The 23,445-nt window shown below is 37.2% G+C and overlaps 1 protein-coding gene across 2 annotated transcripts in view; it reads right to left on the reverse strand.

Moving 5' to 3' along the window:
• The window catches only part of LOC127410417 (vesicle-associated membrane protein 4-like), a 33,662-nt gene that overhangs the window by 4,306 nt on the left and 5,911 nt on the right, over positions 1–23,445 (reverse strand). For both annotated transcript variants that reach the window (XM_051645674.1, XM_051645675.1), the window contains 4 exons: positions 20,205–20,251; positions 18,953–19,003; positions 12,797–12,897; positions 9,043–9,122 (listed from right to left, as the gene is read on the reverse strand). In XM_051645674.1, coding sequence (XP_051501634.1) covers positions 9,043–9,122; positions 12,797–12,897; positions 18,953–19,003; positions 20,205–20,251 — 279 coding nt within the window. The remainder of the gene's footprint in view (positions 1–9,042; positions 9,123–12,796; positions 12,898–18,952; positions 19,004–20,204; positions 20,252–23,445) is intronic.

The raw sequence follows: 23,445 nt of genomic DNA on the forward strand, positions 1-23,445 counted from the left end.
TGACTTCAACCTAAGTGTATGTAAACTTCTGACTTCAACTGTATACAGTACACTACAGTACACGTTGTCATCTCATTATAAAGTAATTAATTTGTTGACTAGATGCTGCATTAGTAGAGGACAGCGGTATGTTTTCCGATAAGGCTGAGAGGACGCTAACATTAAAGCTAACCTCAAGCGGTTAGAACAATAAGACAAAAATACATGCAAGTCCTACCCAAATGTTTAAATGTCAAGATTATTACCATCTATTTGCATTAGTTTATATCCAGCTGGTCACGCTTATGCATTCGTTAACCAGCTAAGTTGCATATTTAAAGCTAATGACGTGTGAAAGCAAATTAATATCTTCATGCAGCTGAGAGAAATGTATAAACAAATCAGAAACGCATCTGATTTCAATTTAAAAAAATATTTCTTCACTGTAATACGATGACTTCAGATCGATCACATTCTTGTGCAAAAAAAAAAAGGCTAGACACAGTGCAACAAATAGTCTAACAGAAAGCATGCATCTCAAGATGCTTTTAAAGTTCTTTTTAATTAGACACATCATCTAAAAAACAGCGCTCCTGCATGAGACACTGAATAAACAAAAACAAAGGGAAATAAAGATGTTCATCTAGCGCGAGTTTACATAGAAAAACAAATGGATGGTTGCAAAAGCGTTCGGTGTGAACAGCCCCTAACAGTAGGTGGAGGTCTTTGGCTGTTGCGTCTTGCTCTCTTATAAGCGTTTCTCAGATTAAGCAATGAGTTGTTTAAATGCATTGTCAGGAAAGATGTTCAACTTGGAAATGTGTGTTTCGAGATCCTTGCATCTGGTTCCAGTCTGTTGTGTTCCGTAATTTTTGAACAGCCCCTGGCCTGGGCTCATAGTCTGAGCCGCTTCACCACCAAGTTCAGCCGAATACCACTGCTATCTGTGAATATTGCTACTTTACATACAAATGTGGTATTTCGCTGTTATTATGAAGCTTGAGTGTGGAGTAGTAGGAATCAGTGCAAGTGTAACACCATGTGAACTGCCTACTGAAGCGTTTACCCCCCTCATTTTACATTTGACTTAACATTTGAGAATATGGTCCGACTAAAACTTTTTATTTATTTATTTTATGCACATTAGTTGAAAATGAAATGCTCTTTTTTCACAGCCAGGATAGGAATGTTCTGTGCAATAATATAACAGTGCTGAATAGTTCATGTCTTTATTGTGCCCTCTTGTGGACTAAGGAAACAATGTCAATTTTATTTTACTTTTTTCTCCCAATTTGGAATGCCCAATTCCCAATGTGCTTTTAAGACCTGCGTGAAGTTGGCCCCCCACCCAATGCAAAACGTCGGCAAAATAGTCTCAATCGTTTGTGCTCCGTTTGTGCTGTAAAAATTTTCGTTTGTGCTGCTTCGGTTTATTAGATATTAAAATAATATTTATAGGTCATTCTGAGGTCACTCAGCCCCCCCACATGCTCCAAATACACCCCAAATAGTCTCGTTTGTTTGTGCTTCGTTTGTGCTGTTTTGTGCCAGTAAAAGTTTCGTTTGTGCTGCTTCGGATTTTAAAGTATTAGACATTGAATTATAGGCGATGACGTCACTAGCCCCCCCACATGCTCCAAATTCACCCAAAATAAGCTCAATCGTTTGTGCTTCGTTTGTGCCGGTAAAATTTCCGTTTGTGCTGCTTCAGGTTTTTAGATATTAAAAGAATATTTATAGGTCATTCTGAGGTCACTCAGCCCCCCCACATGCTCCAAATTCACCCCAAATAGTCTCGTTTGTTTGTGCTTCGTTTGTGCCGGTAAAAGTTTTGTTTGTGCTGCTTCGGTTTTTTAAATATTAGACACTGAATTACAGGCGAATTATAAATGCTGATATTTACTGAATACAATACTGACAGAATAAAATAGATCACTTAATGGTCACAAAAATCAAATATAGGTTAGTAGCAGTCTCGGCCATTCTGATTACTATATATTCGGCTACTATTTTATATATTTCTAAAATAGGTCTATCTTGTTTTGTGTGTAGTCAGTACGATTTATGAGCAGTGAGCATTTTATTTTGTGTTTATCATTTCAATCTCTTACCATAATTTTGGATGAAGATGTTTTAATACAACAACAACTCCTTCTTATCAATGTTTTTGTAGTCGCTATGGTGTTTATTAAAAACGTATTGGTGTTCAGACAGCAGCAGCTCAATATTCATCTGGTGTCTGTCGGACTCTTTTTCTGTCACTCACTTTCGCTCAGCTCTGGGCACGAGAACAAAAGCGCAAATCTCCTTGATGTGAACACACTTTTAGAGTCGAATTGCTGAAGACTTTCTGTCAAGACTAATCATCACATCATTTGTTCAATAAACAATTATCTTTACTTCCTTCACTGGTCTTTCCTGATTTAACTTTTTATTTATTTACATGGAGTATCATCTGCTACACTTCACTGCTATCACTAGGCGCAAGTGACACTTCTGTTCAAGATGCTCTCGTGGAAATTAGTGTAGAGTTAGTAGAGAAAAAGTCGATATAAAGCAAACTACAAAAGTCGTTACTAAATCAAATTTCTGGCCAATGTAAGTACAATGTTTTAACACTGTCAGTTACAATATTATTTGTTAACTTCAAGAATAATGGTACAACATTCAAGAGAGCTAAGATTGTCAATGTTTACTGAACAGAAAACTCATTGCTAATACTACTATATGCTAATTACAGTTGCACATGTGACCCATGTTAGTTTTTTGAATACATTGTGCATCTAGGGATCAACATTACCATATTGGTCCTAATATAAGATATATTATCCTTATATATTATTACTATATTATATTATCCTTATATTCGGACCAATACAGTAATACATGAAAACAAGTTTATACTGAACATTACATTTTTTGAGTCAGGATTATTTAAGTTGGTAATTATGTTTTGCTTATGCCAGATGCCCAAGAAACCAGCAGTCGACAGAGATTCAATTTTCAGTCCTGTGTTCATCAAAAGAGGCCATAGTCCAAAATGGCAACATAGCTACTCCTAATCAGAGCATCTGGACAGAGCTTAGTAAGCAGCTAGAAAACAAGATCACTGCAAAGGCTCTATACACTTTTGTTAAATTAAATAGACACAACATCTGGACTGCTTTAGGGTTTACTCATGAATGTGATCATGAAACAAATGGCAGCAGTGATGACACTGATTTTGAGCCAGGTTCCCTTTCACCCAGACCAAAAGATTGCTGGACTTTTGATCTTGAAGTTCCATTTCAGAAATGGATTGAATTCATGCCTGAAATGGATAAATACAACAACAAGTTCTCTAAAACACAAAAAAGGAATACACAATTTTAAGCCTGGCATCTGGACACGTGATAAATCATCACATGTTTTTAAGTTTAAGTTTTTAAAGGTCCATTAATTGTGTTAATGGATGTTCGATAGTACACAGTAATTAAATTTCAAAAGTAAAATCATTTTGGCTTAATTCTTAATTCATTGAATCATGAGTTTCCACACACACACACACACACACACACACACACACACACAGCACTAGTCAAAAGTTTGAAAACATTAAGATTTTTTAATGTTTCTGAAAGAAGTCTCTTCTGCTCACCAAGGCTGCATTTATTTGATCAAAAATACGGTAAAACAGTAATATTGTGAAATATTATTCCAATGTAAAACAGTTGTTTTCTATCTGAATATATAGTAAACTGTAATTTACTCCTGTGATCAAAGCTGAATTTTCAGCATCATTACTTCAGTCTTCAGTGTCACACGATCCTTCAGAAATCATTCTAATATGCTGATTTGCTACTCAAGAAACATTCATTATTATTATCAGTTGAAAACAGTTGTGCTTATATATATATATATATATACACACTATATTGCCAAAAGTATTCGCTCACCCATCCAAATAATTGAATTCAGGTGTATAAAATGAAGCACCTAGGCATGCAGACTGCTTCTACAAACATTTGTGAAAGAATGGGCTGCTCTCAGGAGCTCAGTGAATTCCAGCGTGGTACTGTGATAGGATGCCACCTGTGCAACAAGTCCAGTCGTGAAATTTCCTCGCTACTAAATATTCCACAGTCAAATGTCAGTGGTATTATAACAAAGTGGAAGCGATTGGGAATGACAGCAACTCCAAGGCCACGTAAAATGACAGAGCGGGGTCAGCGGATGCTGAGGCGCATAGTGCGCAGAGGTCGCCAACTTTCTGCTGAGTCAATCACTACAAACCTCCAAAGTTCATGTGGCCTTCAGATTAGCTCAAGAACAGTGTGTAGAGAGCTTCATGGAATGGGTTTCCATGGCCGAGCAGCTGCATCCAAGCCATACATCACCAAGTGCAATGCAAAGCGTCGGATGCAGTGGTGTAAAGCACGCCGCCACTGGACTCTAGAGCAGTGGAGACGTGTTCTCTGGAGTGATGAATCACGCTTCTCCATCTGGCAATCTGATGGACGAGTCTGGGTTTGGCGGTTGCCAGGAGAACGGTACTTGTCTGACTGCATTGTGCCAACTGTGAAGTTTGGTGGAGGGGGATTATGGTGTGGGGTTGTTTTTCAGGAGCTGGGCTTGGCCCCTTAGTTCCAGTGAAAGGAACTCTGAATGCTTCAGCGTACCAAGAGATTTTGGACAATTCCATGCTCCCAACTTTGTGGGAACAGTTTGGGGATGGCCCCTTCCTGTTCCAACATGACTGCGCACCAGTGCACAAAGCAAGGTCCATAAAGACATGGATGAGTGAGTTTGGTGTGGAAGAACTTGACTGGCCTGCACAGAGTCCTGACCTCAACCCGATAGAGCACCTTTGGGATGAATTAGAGCGAAGACTGCGAGCCAGGCCTTCTCGTCCAACATCAGTGTCTGACCTCACAAATGCGCTTCTGGAAGAATGGTCAAAAATTCCCATAAACACACTCCTAAACCTTGTGGAAAGCCTTCCCAGAAGAGTTGAAGCTGTTATAGCTGCAAAGGGTGGGCCGACGTCATATTAAACCCTATGGATTAAGAATGGGATGTCACTTAAGTTCATATGCGTCTAAAGGCAGATGAGCGAATACTTTTGGCAATATAGTGTATATATATATATATATATATATATAATACTTTTATTCAGCAAGGATGCATTAAATTGATCAAAAGAGACAGTAAAGACATTTATATTGTTAAAAAGATTTCTATTTCAAATAAATGCTGTTCTATTTACCTTTCTATTCATCAAAGAATCCACACAAAAATGTATCATGGTTTCCACAAAAATATTAAGCATGCAAAAATGGTTTTCATCATTGATAAAAAATAAGAACCATTCTTAATAATTGAGCACCAATAATAGTTGATAATAGTTGAGCACAAAATCAACATTTTACTATGATTTCTGAAGGATCATGTAACATTGAACACTGGAGTTATTTTTATTTTTATTTTTTTTATTATGCCAGTCAAATTACAAACAATGAACATGACAATAGTCATTCCAACACATAGTAAAAAATATAGAGCATATATAGACTACAAATAGAAAAAAAGAATATACAGTATAATCTATAAAATAATACAAGTAAAATAAAGAAAAACAAAATTAAAAACAAACCATTGAAGACTGGAGTAATGATGCTGAAAATTCAGCTTTGACATCACAGAAATAAAATTACATTTTAAATTATATTAAAACAGAAAACAGCTATTTTAAATAATTTAAAATAATTTCACAATATTACTGTTTTTACTGTGTTTTTTTATCAAATAAATACAGCCTTGGTGAGATTAAGAGACTTCTTTCAAAAACATTTAAAAATCTTAATGTTTCCAATCTTTTGACCTGTACTGTATAGGCCTTCACACACTCACTCACTCACACACACACACACACACACACACACACACACACACACACACAGCCTATGTATGTATAAACACAGAGCTACAGCAAACAGATTATTGTGCCTGTATTTATGACAATGTTAATATTACTACTGTTATTCACATAACTACATACAGTAACAAGTAAAAACACTTACCTTGGAGTTTGTTACATTCCACACATCCTGTGATCCGCTGTGTCCGTTAAAAGTTGAAAACGCACAGGGGATAGGTAACAGTTAAGTGAATGCGACTATTTATGTGATTTGGTTTGCCATTTGGATCTTACCTTGTTACTTCAACTGTAATGTTAAAAAAAAAGACAGTCGCAAAAATGAAACTTTTACTGGCACAAACCAGCACAAACGAAGCACAAACGATTGAGCTTATTTTGGGTGAATTTGGAGCATGTGGGGGGGGGGCTGGTGACGTCATTGTCTATAATTCAATGTCTAATACTTTAAAAACCAAAGCAGCACAAACGAAACTTTTACCGGCACAAACCAGCATAAATGAAGCACAAACAAACGAGATTATTTTGGGTGAATTTGGAGCATGTAGGGGGGCTAAGTGACCTCAGAATGACCTATAAATATTATTTTAATATCTAAAAAACCCAAGCAGCACAAACGAAAATTTTACCGGCACAAACCAGCATAAATGAAGCACAAACAAACGAGATTATTTGGGGTGAATTTGGAGCATGTGAGGGGGCTAAGTGACCTCAGAATGACCTATAAATATTATTTTAATATCTAAAAAACCCAAGCAGCACAAACAAGCACAAATGATTGAGACTATTTTGCCAACGTTTTGCGTTGGGTGGGGGGCCAACTTCACGCAGGTGCTTTAAAGTCCTTGTGGTCGTGTAGTGATTCGCCTCACTCCGGGTGGCGAAGGATGAATCCCAGTTGCCTCCGCGTCTGAGACCTTCAACCCGTGCATCTTATCACGTGGCTTGTTGAGCACGTTGTCACGGAGACATAGCGCGTGTGGAGGCTTCACGGCATCCACCGCAGCAACCATGCTCAACTCACCACGCGCCCCACTGAGAATGAACCATATTATAGCGACCACGAGGAGGTTACCCCATGTGACTCTACCCTCCCTAGCAACCGGCCAATTTGGTTGCTTAGGAGACCTAGCTGGAGTCACTCAGCACGCCCTGGGATTCGAACTAGCGAGGGGTGGTAGCCAGCGTATTTGACCACTGAGCTACCCAGGCCCCCCTGGAAACAACGTCAATTTAAAAATTAGCTGACTTTAAAATGTGAATATTAGTTCATATATATATTTATTTTATTAAAAAAAAAAAAGTAAACTACATTTTCATGGTTCAGTCAGTACTGTTTTTTTTTTAAATAAAGTTTAGCTTTATAAAAAAAAAAGAAAAGCTCATAAAAAAGTATTTTACTTCGAGTGCTAATTTTTCATACAGTATCAATTTTAAAAACTATCAGTTGATTAATCAGTTATCGGCAGGTACTGCCCAACTTAGTTATCGGTATCGGTAAAATCCACTATCGGTTGACCTCTAGCTAGGTCCCTAGATGATACATGTCCCTCCTTCAATGGATTTTTTTGCCCGTTTTATCATACATCAGGTGAAATCGAGTTATGTGTCAAAGTTTAGGGTTACAGGTTTCTTAAATACCCTAACCCCAAGAATGATAAATAGTAATAGTGATGCTTGCCTTAGCAAACACCACTAAGTAATGCATATTTGCTGTCGCAAGTGTAATGATTTCTGCAACCAATCAAACTTTTAAGCCCTTTAAGCTCGGATAGGCCCGATAGTTACAAATTATTATCAAAATATTAATAAGTACAGTCTTGACCAATACAAAATAGGTATCGTTTGAAAGCTTAGAAGCTGTAGTTTACAATGCACGTAGGCATTATGACCAAAACTGAACAAGTGCTATGAAATTTGCAGACAAATCAGAAGTGTTCTGTTTTGATCATTTATAAAAAAAAAATTTAAAAAAATGCACTGTACATATTATTGTAATCAGTAAAAACATCAATCTCATCAACTAGCCATGTGTCATATGTTGTTGGAGAGCTCTCAAAGAGTAGAATACAATCAGCCTATTTGTTTTATTCACAGATAAGAGTACAGTGAGTAATAGCTTAGTATATGTCTTTAATATTTATGTTTCATGTGAACAGTTGTAGCTCATATGCCGTGTTTTTGCTTATAACTTCACGAAAAATAAACAGAACATAAAATATCACACACCATTACTTAGAGGAGGGGATTATGTTTCAAACGAGGTTACACAAAAGGTAATCATTTGCATAGATCATTAGATAACCCACACGAAGCACAATGTGCAGACAGCATCTGGCTGAAAACACGTTAGCTTTCCTGGATCAGATGACGTCGTAAGAAATTATGCTGTGTCATGGAACGCTAAACCAATCGGATTGGGTTCAGATCGGTGCAAAAAGTCATCCATATTTGGGCAGAGAGACATGTGATTGGTGACTTACATATGGCCACCAGGAGATGGCGACAAGTACATGACACAGACTCAATGATGACTCAAATGGCACAGAATGGAACTTATTTTGTAAAATCTCAATAATAAAATCATGTTTGCATGCTATGCAAACCTTTAGTTATTGTTGTGTTTGCATGTGGAATTAGTTCTTTTGTGCAATTAATATGTTCGATTTGTTTGGAGAGGCTTTTGGACACAAGAATAAATTATTTTTGTAATGCTATATCTTTTAATTGCTTTAGTTAACAGTTATAGTTGACATGATTCGAAACAAAACAAAAGCAGTTTTCGGAGCCACCTTATTTACACCCTTAGGTATATAATGTCAAATCAGACAAAAATGGAAAAAAATGAATTTTTGTCTCAAGTTTTTTGGTGATTTTTCACAAAAAAAGTCTTAGAATTTATCATAATCTATATCATAAAAAATAAATAAAAATAAGGGTTAGGCCTAGTTTTTTTTTTTACAATGATACCAAACACATGACCCTCCTTTTTCCGAGTTATAAGCCTTTAATTTTTGGTGTGCCACTGAAACAGGAAACACCCTCAGAGCTTAAAGGTTTAACATGCGAACCTCAAAGGTGTGATTTTACACTTAAACCTGAACAAAAGCACTTCAGAAGTGGTAGATCATCTAGAGTGGAGGCCTTACCTTCTTGTCTCTCCACCACATCCTTCTGTGGATCTGCTTGGCTCTACTACTGAATGCCGACGCATTGTCTGATAGGCTTTCTGAAAGTCATACGACATAAAAGAGGATGAACATGAGAACTAATGTTGGTTTCCATGTATGATTGCAACATCAAGATCCTTGTGAAGGAAATCAAGTGTTGTTCCACTTCCTTCAAGGCCCTGTGTAACATTATATAATTACATCAACTCAAAATTCATCTCAGACTGTGTGATTACTAATTATCTCAAGGAGAAGCTTGTTGACTTTCATAAAGCTGCATTGAGATGTCACCGCTTTGCAACATGTGTGATTGGTCCTGAAACACAGTGGTTTATTAGTGCACTGAACAAGAGTACATACAAAAGTCTTCTATGGTTTAAATCATACTCAGTTGCCACAATTCAACAATACCACAGAGACTGACTGTGTGTACTGCTAGAAAGATACAGAGAACAGAGACGTCTTACTAATGTAGACTGATTACACCAGCATCACACTGTTTCTTTGTGATTAGCCTAAAAAAAAAAAAAAAAATTCTAGGAAGGATGATTATTACATAACAGTCCTTAGATTAAATCTATTTTTCACCATTAGGGTAAAGGGAACTTAACATTGAAACCTAAACAATATTGTTCATTTAATCATATGTCTGTCATTATGCATGCACTGCAGGAAGCATTGTAGACAACACAAGGCAAACGTTCTCTTTTGCAAGTGACAATGTCTTCCAGATGTTGCTGTATAAAGCTACTTGTTCTTCATTTGCAAGCAAAGAGAGGGGAAGCCTTGTTATACAAACTAAAGAAATAGTGAGCTCGTTTACATGATCACCAGAAAGCCGTTTATTGCAAGAAAGCTGCATAAGACTCGAAAGCGCCGTTTCTGTTTACCGCTTTCTCTTAAGGCCTTCATGTTTACATGACATTTCAGAATGCTGCCATTAATCGAAGTGAAAACTGACCCTGGACTTTCAAGTAGGGATTGGCATTTTGAATAGTTTTGATGTCGGGTACTCTAACAATTAATCAAGTAATTAATTGATTACTTGAAATTTTAAGTTTTAAGCACTATGCATAAACAACAAGATCTAGGTTAAAAAATGAAGAAGAAAAAAAAAACATTTGCACTCACACATTGAAACATACATTCAAAGTCTTCTGAAGCGATACAGTCATTTTAAATAAAGCCAAAACGTTCTTTTTGGGCGAACTAATGGCAAGATTTAGGTGAGAGAAGCAGTTTCAATGTTGCCTACGGCAGGCAAAGGCACAGAGGAAAATCAAATTGCAATATTAGTGTTTTTACTAGTTGTATATTTAAAGCTGAACGAGTGCTCAATTAATCGATTACTTGTGCACATCCCTAATTTCAAGCTCCAAAAAAGGACATAAAACACCATAAAACTATAGTAAAAGTAGACTGAAAGATATAATTCAGTCTCAAATCAAATCATTGATGAGTTACGTATGCAGCACCCAAATTAAATACGGTGACTACCGCGCAGGCTGGACATCAGTAACATCAAACATCAATGGTTTTTGGATCTCACTGCTTCTCTCATTCACATTTGCATACATTCAAAAACGGTGCATCAAGACATGTTTGATATCAATGACGATCTGTCATGGAACCAATGACAACATCAAACCTAGCCTGAAATGTCTTGAAATGATATATAATGAAATATAGCAAACTATGTGTTTGGACAACTTTTATGGTGTCTTTTGTTTGTTTGTTACTTTTATGATGTTATGTTCATTTTTGGAGCTAAAAAGCATCCTTCCCCATTCACTTCAGTTGTATGGAAAAAAGCAGCCAAAACCATTGTGTAAAAAAATTATTATGAGAGTGAGTATGATGATAAAACTTTTTGTTGATTCCTTTAATGTTGTAAGACTAGTAACTATGTTTAGATTGGCACATCTTTCACACACTGGTAGTTTATTTTTCACATGTAGGTCTAAAACTAGAAAAGTCCACTTTATTGTTGAGACATGGGACATTTTACCCAAAAATGTCTCCTGGCTATGTGTTCCAGGCTGTTCCCAAACAGAATAACAGCAATGGGACATGACTCACTGGAGGTTAAGGTACAATGAAATATGAGCAGAAATGTTTAAAACTAATAAAAAGGATTGCTCATTTGAAACTGGGAATTCAAAACACTTTGCCAGTAGAGAGCACAGTTACCTAGATCAAGTTTGCTTAAGTCTTTTTAATTTGACTCAGTTGGGATAATTGAGCTTGTTTACACCTGGCTTTCTATTTAACTACCTCATAGTGCTGGGAAATTATGGTTGACAGATTCATTGCAATTCTATCTCAACTGTTTCAGCAGCAATGCACAAAAATCTGAATTTTATATTTAAATTTGGTGTGGCGTAGTGGACTAAAACACAGAACGAGTAATGCCGAGTTTACACTACACTATTTTAGGCCCGATTTTCACTCGCTGACAGTTTTGTGGAGATCGCCAACAAAAGCACGAAATCATAGGCAAATCAGAGCTCGCTCCTGTGAGCGACGAACGCAATGTATGAATTACCAAAGACGCGATCTAAGAGAAGCGCCGATGCGTCGACAATGTCAGCGATATATCTAGCATGTTAAATATCTGGACCTGTCTGCGATTCCAAATCGTGCAATGTGTTTTGACTGAATACAACTGCAGCGTTGACCTACAGCCAATGAGAGAGCAAGAAACGGGGCACGGGAAGTTTCAGTGGGAGGAGTCCTGATGTATCTGCAACAGAACATCAACTAGCATGGCTGCAGTATCAAGAAAGTCTCATTGGACCGAAGAAATGGAGGAAACATTAGTGGAACATTGGCAGGAGCACCAGTGCCTATTTGATGTTTCCTCTGAACTGTACCACAACCGGGTGGAGAAAGAGAAGAGTTGGAGAGAAATTGCCAATTCTCTTAGACAGTCAGGTAAGAAAATAGGTCGATTTTTCAGTAGGAGGTACTTTTTCATATTGTAACCAATAAAATATATGATGCCTTTAGGCGATTAAAAACATACACATCATATTCTGAAATGCATAACATATGATCATGCATTTATTTTCGTATCTCGTATCACTTCTCACGTGTACTCTGTTGTGAAACGTAATTTGGAGTCTAGGCAGAGTCGTCGGGGATTCGTCAATAGTGAAATGTTTTGTAATGTGTTCACCCCTGTCGCCGATTCCTCGTGTAATTTGAAAACCCTATGACTTCCATGACAAGACAGACAGTTGTGTAATTTGAACGGTACCACAATCCGACGTCTTTGAAAGTTGTGTAGTGTGTAGGAGGCATAAGCAGAATGTTGCCGGTTCGATCCCCACAGCCACCACCATTGTGTCCTTGAGCAAGGCTCTTAACACTAGGTTGCTCTGGGGGTATTGTCCCTGTAATAAGTGTACTGTACTGCAAGTTACTTTGGATAAAAGCCAAATGTAACATTTAAAAATGCAGGAAAATGGCTTACATTCAAAACTCAACTCAACATTTCCACCCATTTTTTGCTGTAAATTCAAAATAGAGAACCCTCAAGCAAGTGCAAACTTCCGAAAGAGCTAAGCAAATCACTAAGTTGATCTACAGCCAGTCTGATTTTGAAAAACTGAGATGTATTGAGCATGATTTGGAATCCTACTGCGACTCCCTGAATTCCATTTGAATCACGAGGTGCCTAAAGACTCCCGCCTCTACTTTCTACATAGTGATCTGTTTGCATATGTCTCACCAGATTTGTCCTGCAGGTCCTCCAGACGTTCTCCTCGCTCAATCACTTTTGAGATGTTCTCCTGCATGACATCAATGACTTCATCAACCTGAGACTGCACTCTGATGGCCACCAAGACAGAGAAGACAACATGAGAGAGGGAACAATCTGTTTCTTCAATTTCATTCAACAGAACATTTTAACAGCTTGGGTGCACATGTTCTAGTCCGTGACTCCAATATTTTGAAGAGAATTTAGGCAGAATCCATTCTTCTTATGTAAACACCTCAAGATTAAACAAGATATCATTATGACTATGATCTGTTGACCCTGCAGTGTTGAGAGAAGGTGAGAACAGTTTGCTAGATGTGGCCTGGACACAATAAAATAGTTTGAAATATTTGATTTCGTACACGTGACACAAAGATGCACTAAACAGCTTGTGAGGTATTTAGCTGCTCGCATATACCTGGCAAGAGGGTTGGCATGAAGACACAAGTTACCCTTGAATGAACTGCAAACAACATGTTTTTCTCAACGTTTCCGTGCGTGGACACCTGCCTAGTACCCACTGCCCGGTCCAATGATCAGCGCCAAAATCCCAATCATCCAGGGTAACTGCCTTGTGTGCCTATGCTTTTGAATAGGGATGTGTCATAATAGTCAAATAATCAACTAATTAGTGAGGTCAACTAGTTTTTTTCTATATGAATTAATGCAGTCGCTTTAACATGCTAATTCAGCATGATTAACAATATAAAAATGCCCCCTGACCAAGTGTACATTTTGTAATAAGGAATTTTCCTACCGAAGGAACAATTTAAGCTTGAAAAACCACCTCCACATTTTTGCGAGTCTCAGTCAGCAGGAGGCAGTAAGCACAACTCCAGCTGTACAGGCAACAAACCGACAGCTGTTCGAAGACAGCTGGACGGAGAAGAGTGCAGGGGTCTCGAGACACATTTTTTAAAGTTTCAAACTACATTTAACATTTAGCCATTTATGGATAGAGATGCTGAGAACCAGGGAAATGTGACAAGAACAGGCAGATGCTCCAAAAGCATTTGTCTGATGTATGTATACAGACAGAATGCAAGAATGTGTCCTGTGAAACCAGCAGTGTTGAGTATGTTACTTAAAAACAGTAATCCACTAGAAATTACTAATTATTTCTCTTAAATTGTAATCAGATTACATTACTAATTACTTCATTGAAAAAGTAATCACATTACAAATTGCTTTACTTTTAAGTTACTTTCTAAAACACTTTTCTGCTCAACAAATTCAAAATAATGTCTATATTTCTTTGTTCATTGTTACACACAAGTCATACACTCATCATCTCACATTTCTCCTTCACAATTACTCGTTTACGGGGCCATAATTCATAATAAATAATATATTAGAAATAAGCATAACACTATATTTTACTTAAAAGTAATTTAACTGAAAGCCAGTAACTCTAATATGATTACAAAAATTTAAAATGTAATGTATTACACAACTTTTTTACGGTAATTAGATTACAGTAACTAATTACTTTGTAATTGGATCATACCAAACACTGGAAACCAGCCTGTTTACCAAGGACAGATTGTCGAACTAAATTGCAAAATTGATGGCTGTGCACAGTAGGCCAGTGATAGGCTTATGTTCAATGATATGGAAATTAACCAGACAATATAGTGACTTCTAATCAATGCTTTGATGTGAATTATTATATTTAAAATTATTTTGATAATTATAAATTGAATTATGTTTATTTGGGGCCTTTTCAGCAAGTATTGATAAATGCAATTAATTGCAATACATATATACACTGATGAGCCATAACATTATGACCACCTGCCTAATATGTTGTTGGTCCTCCGCCTGATGCCAAAAGAGCGCCGACCCACCAAGGCATGGACTCTACAAGACACCTGAAGGTGTCCTGTGGTATCTGGCGCCAAGACATTAGCAGCAGATCCTTTAAGTCCTGTAAGTTGCAAGGTGGAGCTGCTGTGGATCGGACTTGTTGGTCCAACACATCCCACAGATGCTCATTCGGACTGAGAGGCCAGGGCAACACCTTGAACTCTTCATCATGTTCCTCAATCAATTCCCGAACAATGTGTGCAGTGTGGCAGGGTACATTATCCTGCTGAAAGCAGCCACTGCCATCAGGGAATACCATTGACAAGAAGGGGTTTACCTGGTTTCCAACAATGTTTAGGTAGGTGGCACGTCTCAAATTGACGTCCATATGAATGGCCGGACCCAGGGTTTCCATGCAGAACGTTGCCCAGAGCATCACAGTCCCTCCACCTGTTTGTCGTCTTCCCACAGTGACAGCTATATATATATATATATATATATATATATATACACACACACACACACACACACACACTCTGGAAAAAGACGGTGTGGTTGTTTCAAGGAGCACAATACTTGTTGACCCCTCTCCAAACATAGCACTTACGGTTGTGACCATAAAGCTCTATTTTGGTCTCGTCACTCTAAATCACAGTGTGCCAGAAGCTGTGAGGCATTTCAAGGTGTTGTCGGGCATACTGTAACCGGGTTTTTTTGTGGCATTGGCTTCTTTCTGGCAACTCGACCATGCAGCTCATTTTTGTTTAAGTATCGTCGTATTGTGCTCCTTGATACAACCACACCGTCTTTTTCCAGAGCAGCCTGTATTTCTCCTGAGGTTACCTGTGGGTTTTTCTTTGTATCCTGAACAATTCTTCTGGCAGTTGTGGCTGAAATCTTTCTTGGTCTACCTGACCTTGGCTTGGTATCAAGAGATCCCTGAATTTTCCACTTCTTAATAAGTGACTGAACAGTACTGACTGGCATTTTCAAGGCTTTGGATATCTTTTTATATCCTTTTCCATCTTTATAAAGTTCCATTACCTTGTTACGCAGGTCTTTTGACAGTTCTTTTCTGCTCCCCATGACTCAGTATCTAGCCTGCTCAGTGCATCCATGTGAGAGCTAACAAACTCACTGACTATTTATACACATACACTAATTGCAATTTAAAAAGACCTCCCCCTTTGTTCAGGGACACATTATTCCATTTCTGTTAGTCACATGTCTGTTAAACTTGTTCAGTTTATGTCTTAGTTGTTGAATCTTTTTGTGTTCATACAAATATTTACACATGTTAAGTTTGCTGAAAATAAAAGCAGTTGAAAGTGAGAGGACGTTTCTTTTTTTGCTGAATTTATATATACTCTATATTAGGTCTGAGATTTAACACCTTCATTTCTGGGATTAATAGTTGACTGTTTAACGCATTAAAAAAAATTAAATTAAAGAAAAAAAATTAACGCAATTAATGCAGTATCCATTTATTTTTCTTCACTTTTTAAAACTTCACTAATGTTTTTCCCCACTTCCTGTGGCTACACAGTGTATATACATACATATATATATATATATATACACACACACACACACATGTCCAGGAGGTACATGCTCGACTCGACTGCACATTCTAGCACAGAAACTGATTTTGTGGAGCAGAGCATGCTTATATATTACATTCGAATTCCCAGGCATAATAAACACGGGAGTGCATTTACTGTACAGAGAATGGAGACTTCACCCACAAGTGGTGAGCCAGGAGTAGGAGAGATACGAGCAAGCTGCCTTATCACTTTGCATTGCCCGAAAACGCTCACTAACTGTCATCTGAACCAGTGTCAAAAACGAAAACGCACGAGAGCGACCCCATCATGTGCGCAATAGAGACTGAACAGCAGCCAGACAAAATAATAGTTTTGAGATTTTAAATGTCAGCAAATTAAACTTCAGCATTCAATTAGTTTTATATCTGTATGTTTAGTGTCTAATAATGTATTGGCAATGTACACTTACGTCTATCTCACCAATAAAGTTTGATATAAATTTAATCTGCCGATTTGATCCACTTATTAAAAAAAGTCCACTGGAAAACTGCTGAATTTTTTTCCCAACTTTTAATTACAGCATGTCCACTGATTTTATGGCATGTAGACATTTACTTGTATCAAAGATTTATACCTGTAAAAATGTAAAAAATTATGACTAACCAATTTCTTGCAAGTTCGAGACAACGTATAAATATATTTATTATTATATTTTAATGTTTGTTTTAATGTACCATGTACCATGACTAACAGCCAATAATCACAGAAAACTGTGATTAATTAGTTACAAAATTTGAATAGATTCACAGCCCTATTAAAAAATTTCTCCAGACTACTGCATTTTGCTCCATTCTGTTGCACACCGCCTAGCTGTTTTTGAACACACAAACATACGCAGAGTACTTTATAAACACCCCCTAAGAAATGTGTCCAATTGGAGTCAGGTAAACCTGAAACCACCCTAATTAAAGGGCTTGCTTACGACCAATTATTTGACCCTGACAAGTCAATTTTTAAGTTTTGCATAACCCTATCCAGTTATCCTTCGGAACGTCAACAACCCACAGACACGACTGAGGTAATTGCAAGAATCTGAGATGTTTGTGGAGAGGCAAAAAAAAAAAACTTTTATGCGTTACTCCACCAATAACTGGCCATGCAACGTGTGGTTACATAAACCAGCATGTGGCGTGGCTGCTCACACTGGGCGAAACTCTCCTGGGTTTCCTTTGGGAGAATTACTGAAGCATATGAGTATGTACCAAAACTCGAAACAAAGAAAGGTTCACACTCTGGCTATGACAGCTACGTCAGCACCCAAGGATGGAGATTTGTAAATTCTAGCAGTTGCTGTTTACTTTTGCCTGCAAATATTATGTTGTGTTATAGAAACCTAGATGGTTACAGTGACTCCCTTCTTTTCAGAATGGAGGTGTGTTTGTGAGCGGGTGTTTTCACAGAGGTCATTATAAGAAGTTACATAAACTCTGAAAGACAGAGCAACATAGGCAACACTGGGTGGAACAGTCAGCGATTGTGCTGTCCACAACACTGTGCCAATGGACGTTATTAGACGTGTCTAAATTCCTCACCTGAGCTCATCCAGCTATTTCAGCTTTGCTCCGGCTGCCTGAATCTCTTCTTCATTTGTCCTATTCATCTGACATCTGTTCATTTCACCTACCTTCCTCAATGGGGGATATACAGTTCTATTCATGATTTTACATACACCTTGCAGAATCTGCAAGATGTTTATTATTTTTTTTAAAAATGGTTTCCTTGCAAATTTACTTACATGCTCTGCATAGTTTTTAATCCACAGTAATTATATGATGTTGAGGTGAAGCTTTGCCACTCAGGACAATTGACAACTATCAAAAAAAGCTACAACCACTCATTTTTGCTCAAGAAGGCAACATACTATTAGGAATCAAGGGTATGTATATTACTAAACAGGATAATTGGAATCATTTAAATGATTATTTAGTCTTCTGGAATATACTTAAATGTTATGCAGCTTCTTCAGTGCATAGCTAAATAAAAAAAAAAATTATATCTCTTATTTTTTTATTTTAAAAATCTTATAGATTGTGCAAGGCTTATGTGAGGGTGATTCTTATGAAACCTGCAATGTCCTGGTCCTATTTTACTCTAAAATCAAAGGAAACTAATAAGATATTATATGTTGCACAGAAAAAAATTAAACCTATTTTTAGGGCCATTATGATTTTTACATTGTGACATTACTTTCATGACAGTTACACACATTTTACTCCCAATTCTCTTTACCGCAATGTGAAAGAAAAGACATATTGTTTAAACTGTTAAGGATTAATACATCATAGCACTCCTCTCTTGGTACAGCCTTTCATTTTTAATTAAAAATAATTGTACAACAGCATAGTCTTTCCTATAATACTGTGAAAAATTAATTTAATTAATTTAGTTGTTTTTTTTTAACTTACATAATTAAATTGGATGGAAATTTGTTATGAAACTGAAATGCATAAATCTTAAAAATAGGCTTAAATATTTCTTTAAGTGTATGGTAATGACAATCATCATTGAAAACAATGGGAATAGCAAAAAGTAATGAGAATTGGGGGGTAAAATGTGCCTTAAAATAATGGTCCAAAATGTCATATATTTTTTCCTCACTGATTTTAGGTTACATCTGACCAAGACATTTTCTTGACAGGTTTATCAGAAATGGGGTATGTAAATGTATGCATGCAATGCTATACACACTGCCAGACAGACACACACACATACGTACTGTCTAATTTTGTCATTTTGAACACCAAATCTTGGTCCTGTCGGTCCTCTCCTGAAAGAAAACATAAATTCCACGTTATAAACCAAACCAACAACCATAAACAGAGCATTGCCCAGAAGGCTGTATTAGGGCTGGGCGACAGAACGATGTTATCGAATTTCGATGATATCTGACAAATATTCTGATGCCAGTTGCAACAGTAATTTACAGACGATGATAGACAATATCAGGGAAATGACAAAACCATGGAACTAGAAAGTCGTCAAATACTGTATATTAAATAGTAGCCCTATAGTAGCCCACTTACGCTTTTAGATACAAATCAAAATAAAAAACATTAAAAGCATTACAGGCCAGTTGAGAGGTCGGTTGTGTCCATTTTCAATGCCGACATGTTCTCTGAACAGCATGAAATAATTTTCCAATTATAACCAACTCTCTAGACTCAGACATGGCTTGTAACAAATACGCTAAGTGATTCAAACATAAAATAATGCAAAATGAAGTTCACCTTGAACCTAAAATTGGGTTCTATTTCATTTTCATTTAGGCAGTATTGATTTCAATAAGAACAAAGTGGAAATTACTAGGCAGCATTAATTTGGGAACACACAGTTATTTATTAGGCTTACACTTAATAGGAAAACTGTTTTTTTCTATTCATTTATTATTCAAGTGTAGTAAACAAACTGGTCTGTTGCAGCCATTATATGAAAGCAGAAATTATGTAGGTTGTGTTGACCTTTCTAGGTGTATGGTTTATTTATATTTCAATTATTATTATTATAATTTTTATTATTATTATTATGTTTACATGTCTTTAGATCTTAATGTTAGTAATTTTCCACCTGTTGTCATAGACTAACACTTGCGTGATGGCAAATGGTGCCGTTTAAAGAAGTTGGAGATTATTTGGATTCGGGAAGGTGGTTATATACAATTTTTTGACCACTTCGTTATATATTAATTGCTTTTTTGTTTCATTTAAAAGTGCATTTTGACTTTAGAAATATCTTTGTTTTAAGTTTTTCGTGTTTCAATAAATCAATTTTATTTTTAAAGCAAAATCAACTGGTGGAAGGGTAGCGCATGCAAAAACAATCTCAGATCCCTTGGCAGTGTGGGCATATAAAAATATCGTGAAAATATTTCTTGCATATTGCCCAGCCCTATGCAGTATGCAAACAATAATTAATGTCAATGTTCTGCATATGATGTCATGAGGTCTAGCATAGAGGAAAAGAAGACTTACAGGAAAAAGTCTTCCTCTTCATCAGAGTCTTCCTCCAGTAGGTTTCTCTGGAAGTTTAGAAGATCATGATGTCAAAATTGGTGGAGGGTGGGTTTATTGTATTTATCAGAATTGAGGTGTTTGACATGACAGTGAGCAATCTAAGATACAAGAAGATCTTTTTGTGTCTGCAATCCATCACTGACACCAGAACACTGTAAAGAACACAATGTGGTAACAACATATATGACGGAGTATTCAAGGACATAGTCGCCCAGAACTTTTACATGGAGACATTTCTAAAGTTCAAGAGATAGAAACCCATCTAAAGTCATCAAAACCGACCAAATCCATATGGCCTACATTTGCCCCATCTGATCGAATTTATTGTCTGCAATGAATCACAGATCAGGATGCATCTAGTCTAGTCTTCCATTAATTTTGTTGTAATGCCCATGAATGATCACATTCAACAAATACCTCACCAGTGAATTCAAGATCATTTCAACATCCCAGTGACTAATGTTATGTAAGACTCTATAACTGCATCCAGTCCTGTGACACTCCCCTAAAAATCCATCTGGGCAATTCCGTGCAAATGTCAACCTTACCATGGAAAAAATAAAGTGCTTACCAAAGGAACAAAACCCATTCCATAGTAGAATGTTGTAGTAGATATGTAGATTATTCTAGTCAACTGGACATGTTTCTCTGTTAATTGCTGGAAAGCTGTCAGCTGCTTAAGACACCATCCTTTTATTGCTTTAAAAACCTTAATTACTCATTCTGTATAGAGACAAACCTTCTCCATTCTGTGGGTATTATCGTTTCTGAATTATGCAATTAAATTCACAGGGATTCTAAAAAGAGTATCGTCTCCTTAAAAGTAATATATCCATAGTCAAGTCTGTAACACATATTAATTTCCCCATCTAAACTGGAAAAAACTTCAATAGACTGATACTTTTCTGATGTCTAGACTGTGTCTGCAGGGGTTTAGGAAAAGACATATAAATGATTCCATATACTGGTAATTACCACTTTCTCTTAAAAGTTACATTTGCCTGCAAAACTGTAGTGCTGGAATTGCTCATTTCCAGATAGTCAAACCTTTCCTACGGGATATATATATAAAAAAAAATAAAAAAAAGGACGGAGTCTTCTCACCAGTCACAGTCAATGGCAATTACATAACCAGCACGTGGAAAGCCACATTCTTCGTAGCTCTATTACATCTACTCATTTCTGCGTGTGACAATCTGGAGGAGACTTTTCTTTGGATGTGTTGATGTTTTTACCATCCAAAAGTTTCTCTCAATCAATCATACATCAGACAGGAGTTGTATCCAAGTGAAATACCATAACAAGGCTATCATTATACTCCGGCATACTCTTAACATTTTGTCATAATTTGTTCACCCCAATGTTGTTCCAAACCCTTATGACTTTCTTTTTTCTTCTAAAGACTTTGAATATGACACATGGAGACACAGACTACTTTTATGATACTTTTGTGTCATTTAAGCTTTAAAGTATCCACTGCCGTTATGACAGAATTTTCATTGGAGTGGTGACTTGCATTTTCTTCAGAAACATACAAATCTAGTTTACATATATTATTATTTCTGAACATTCACCCTTGCAAAATCACACTCTTTTAGTCTTTAATATCCCCCTGACTTTTATTATCTCCATCTGTTTTATTTCTCCTACACCTCAGTTTGTCCAGAGCTATCAAGACATGTGGTAACTGCTTGTTGTCGAGAGCAAATTGCTCTCTAAAGTGTTGTACAACACAAAAGTATAAAAGAGTACATATACACTTCTGTTTTAGATTAATTTGTTATGTAAGAGCTGTTGTGTTCTCCTGAGGTGAAGACGATGAGGAACATGAGGCGAGAGCTGTTTATTCTTCCTGTAAACAACACAAGCAGATTACAGTGCACAGGGGTCTTCTGGGGTATTTAAAATTGCAGAGACATGCAGGCCTGGCTCTGGTCAGCTAAGAGCATCTTTAAACCTTTCATCTCCAGGTTGTCATCGCCTGCTGTACATTTAAAGGAATAGTTCAGCCAAAAATAAAAATTCTGTCATTATTTACTTACCCTAATGCCGGGGGGGGGGGGGGGGGGGATTTTCTCCCCTTTTCTCCCCAATTTGGCATGCCCAATTTCCAATGCGCTCTAAGTCCTCGTGGTGGCGTAGTGCCTCGCCTCAATCCGGGTGGCGGAGGACGAATCTCAGTTGCCTCCTCGTCTGAGACCGTCAATCCACGCATCTTATCATGTGGCTTGTTGAGCGCGTTATCGTGGAGACCTAGCATGTATGGAGGCTTCACGCACAACTCACCACGCACCCCACCGAGAGCGAGAACCACATTATAGCGACCATGAGGAGGTTAACCCAACGTGACTCTACCCACCCTAGCAACCGGGCCAATTGGTTGCTTAGGAAGCCTGACTGGATTCTCTCAGCACGCCCTGGATTCAAACTTGCGACTCCAGGTGTGGTAGTCAGCATCTATACCAAAACCTTTCTTTATTCTGTAGAACACAAAAGGAGATGTTAGGCAGAATGTTTGACTCAGTCACAATTCACTTTCATTTTATGGAAAAAAGCTGTATGAACATGAATGGGGACTGAGGCTGTCAGTCTTGAACATTTTGTTTAACATCTATTTTTAAGGTAAACTATCCAGTGTAATAGGTGTAATTACTGACTACTGACTAGTTGTTCATAGGACAACCTGTTACAGTGTTTACCATTAATTACCTAGACTGCGGTGGCATAATGAACCGAAAATATTCGTATACTTCTCATAATTTCATAAAAGATTTTTAACGTTGTGTTTTGCGCCATTGCTTCGGCAAAGCATCTCTCACTCCATGGTAGATCTTGCTGCAATAACATGATGAAAAAGTAAATCTCATTCCATAGAACTATGAGCATCCCTGCTGTTAATGGTGGAGATGGAGGCTTTTCTTAATTTGACTATAAATAATTATCATATGACAATAGCCTCCTCCCCTACCCAGTGCAGTTTACATTTCTGTCGCAGAGAATTGAGTTTATTGCATAGGTCACTATTAGTTTGGGCATCGGTCATAATTTTACAAAAATATACAACATAAACTTTGACATGTTACTTGAGCATGTAACTTTTTTACTCAGACAAGTGAATGACCAATTGACTTGTCCGGAGGACAAGCACATGACAATGCTTAATATCGAGCCTTGGCTCAAATGTATGCTCTAGTTGAAT

The sequence above is a fragment of the Myxocyprinus asiaticus genome, chromosome 19 (genome assembly GCF_019703515.2).
Source record: "Myxocyprinus asiaticus isolate MX2 ecotype Aquarium Trade chromosome 19, UBuf_Myxa_2, whole genome shotgun sequence".
NCBI lineage: Eukaryota > Metazoa > Chordata > Actinopteri > Cypriniformes > Catostomidae > Myxocyprinus > Myxocyprinus asiaticus.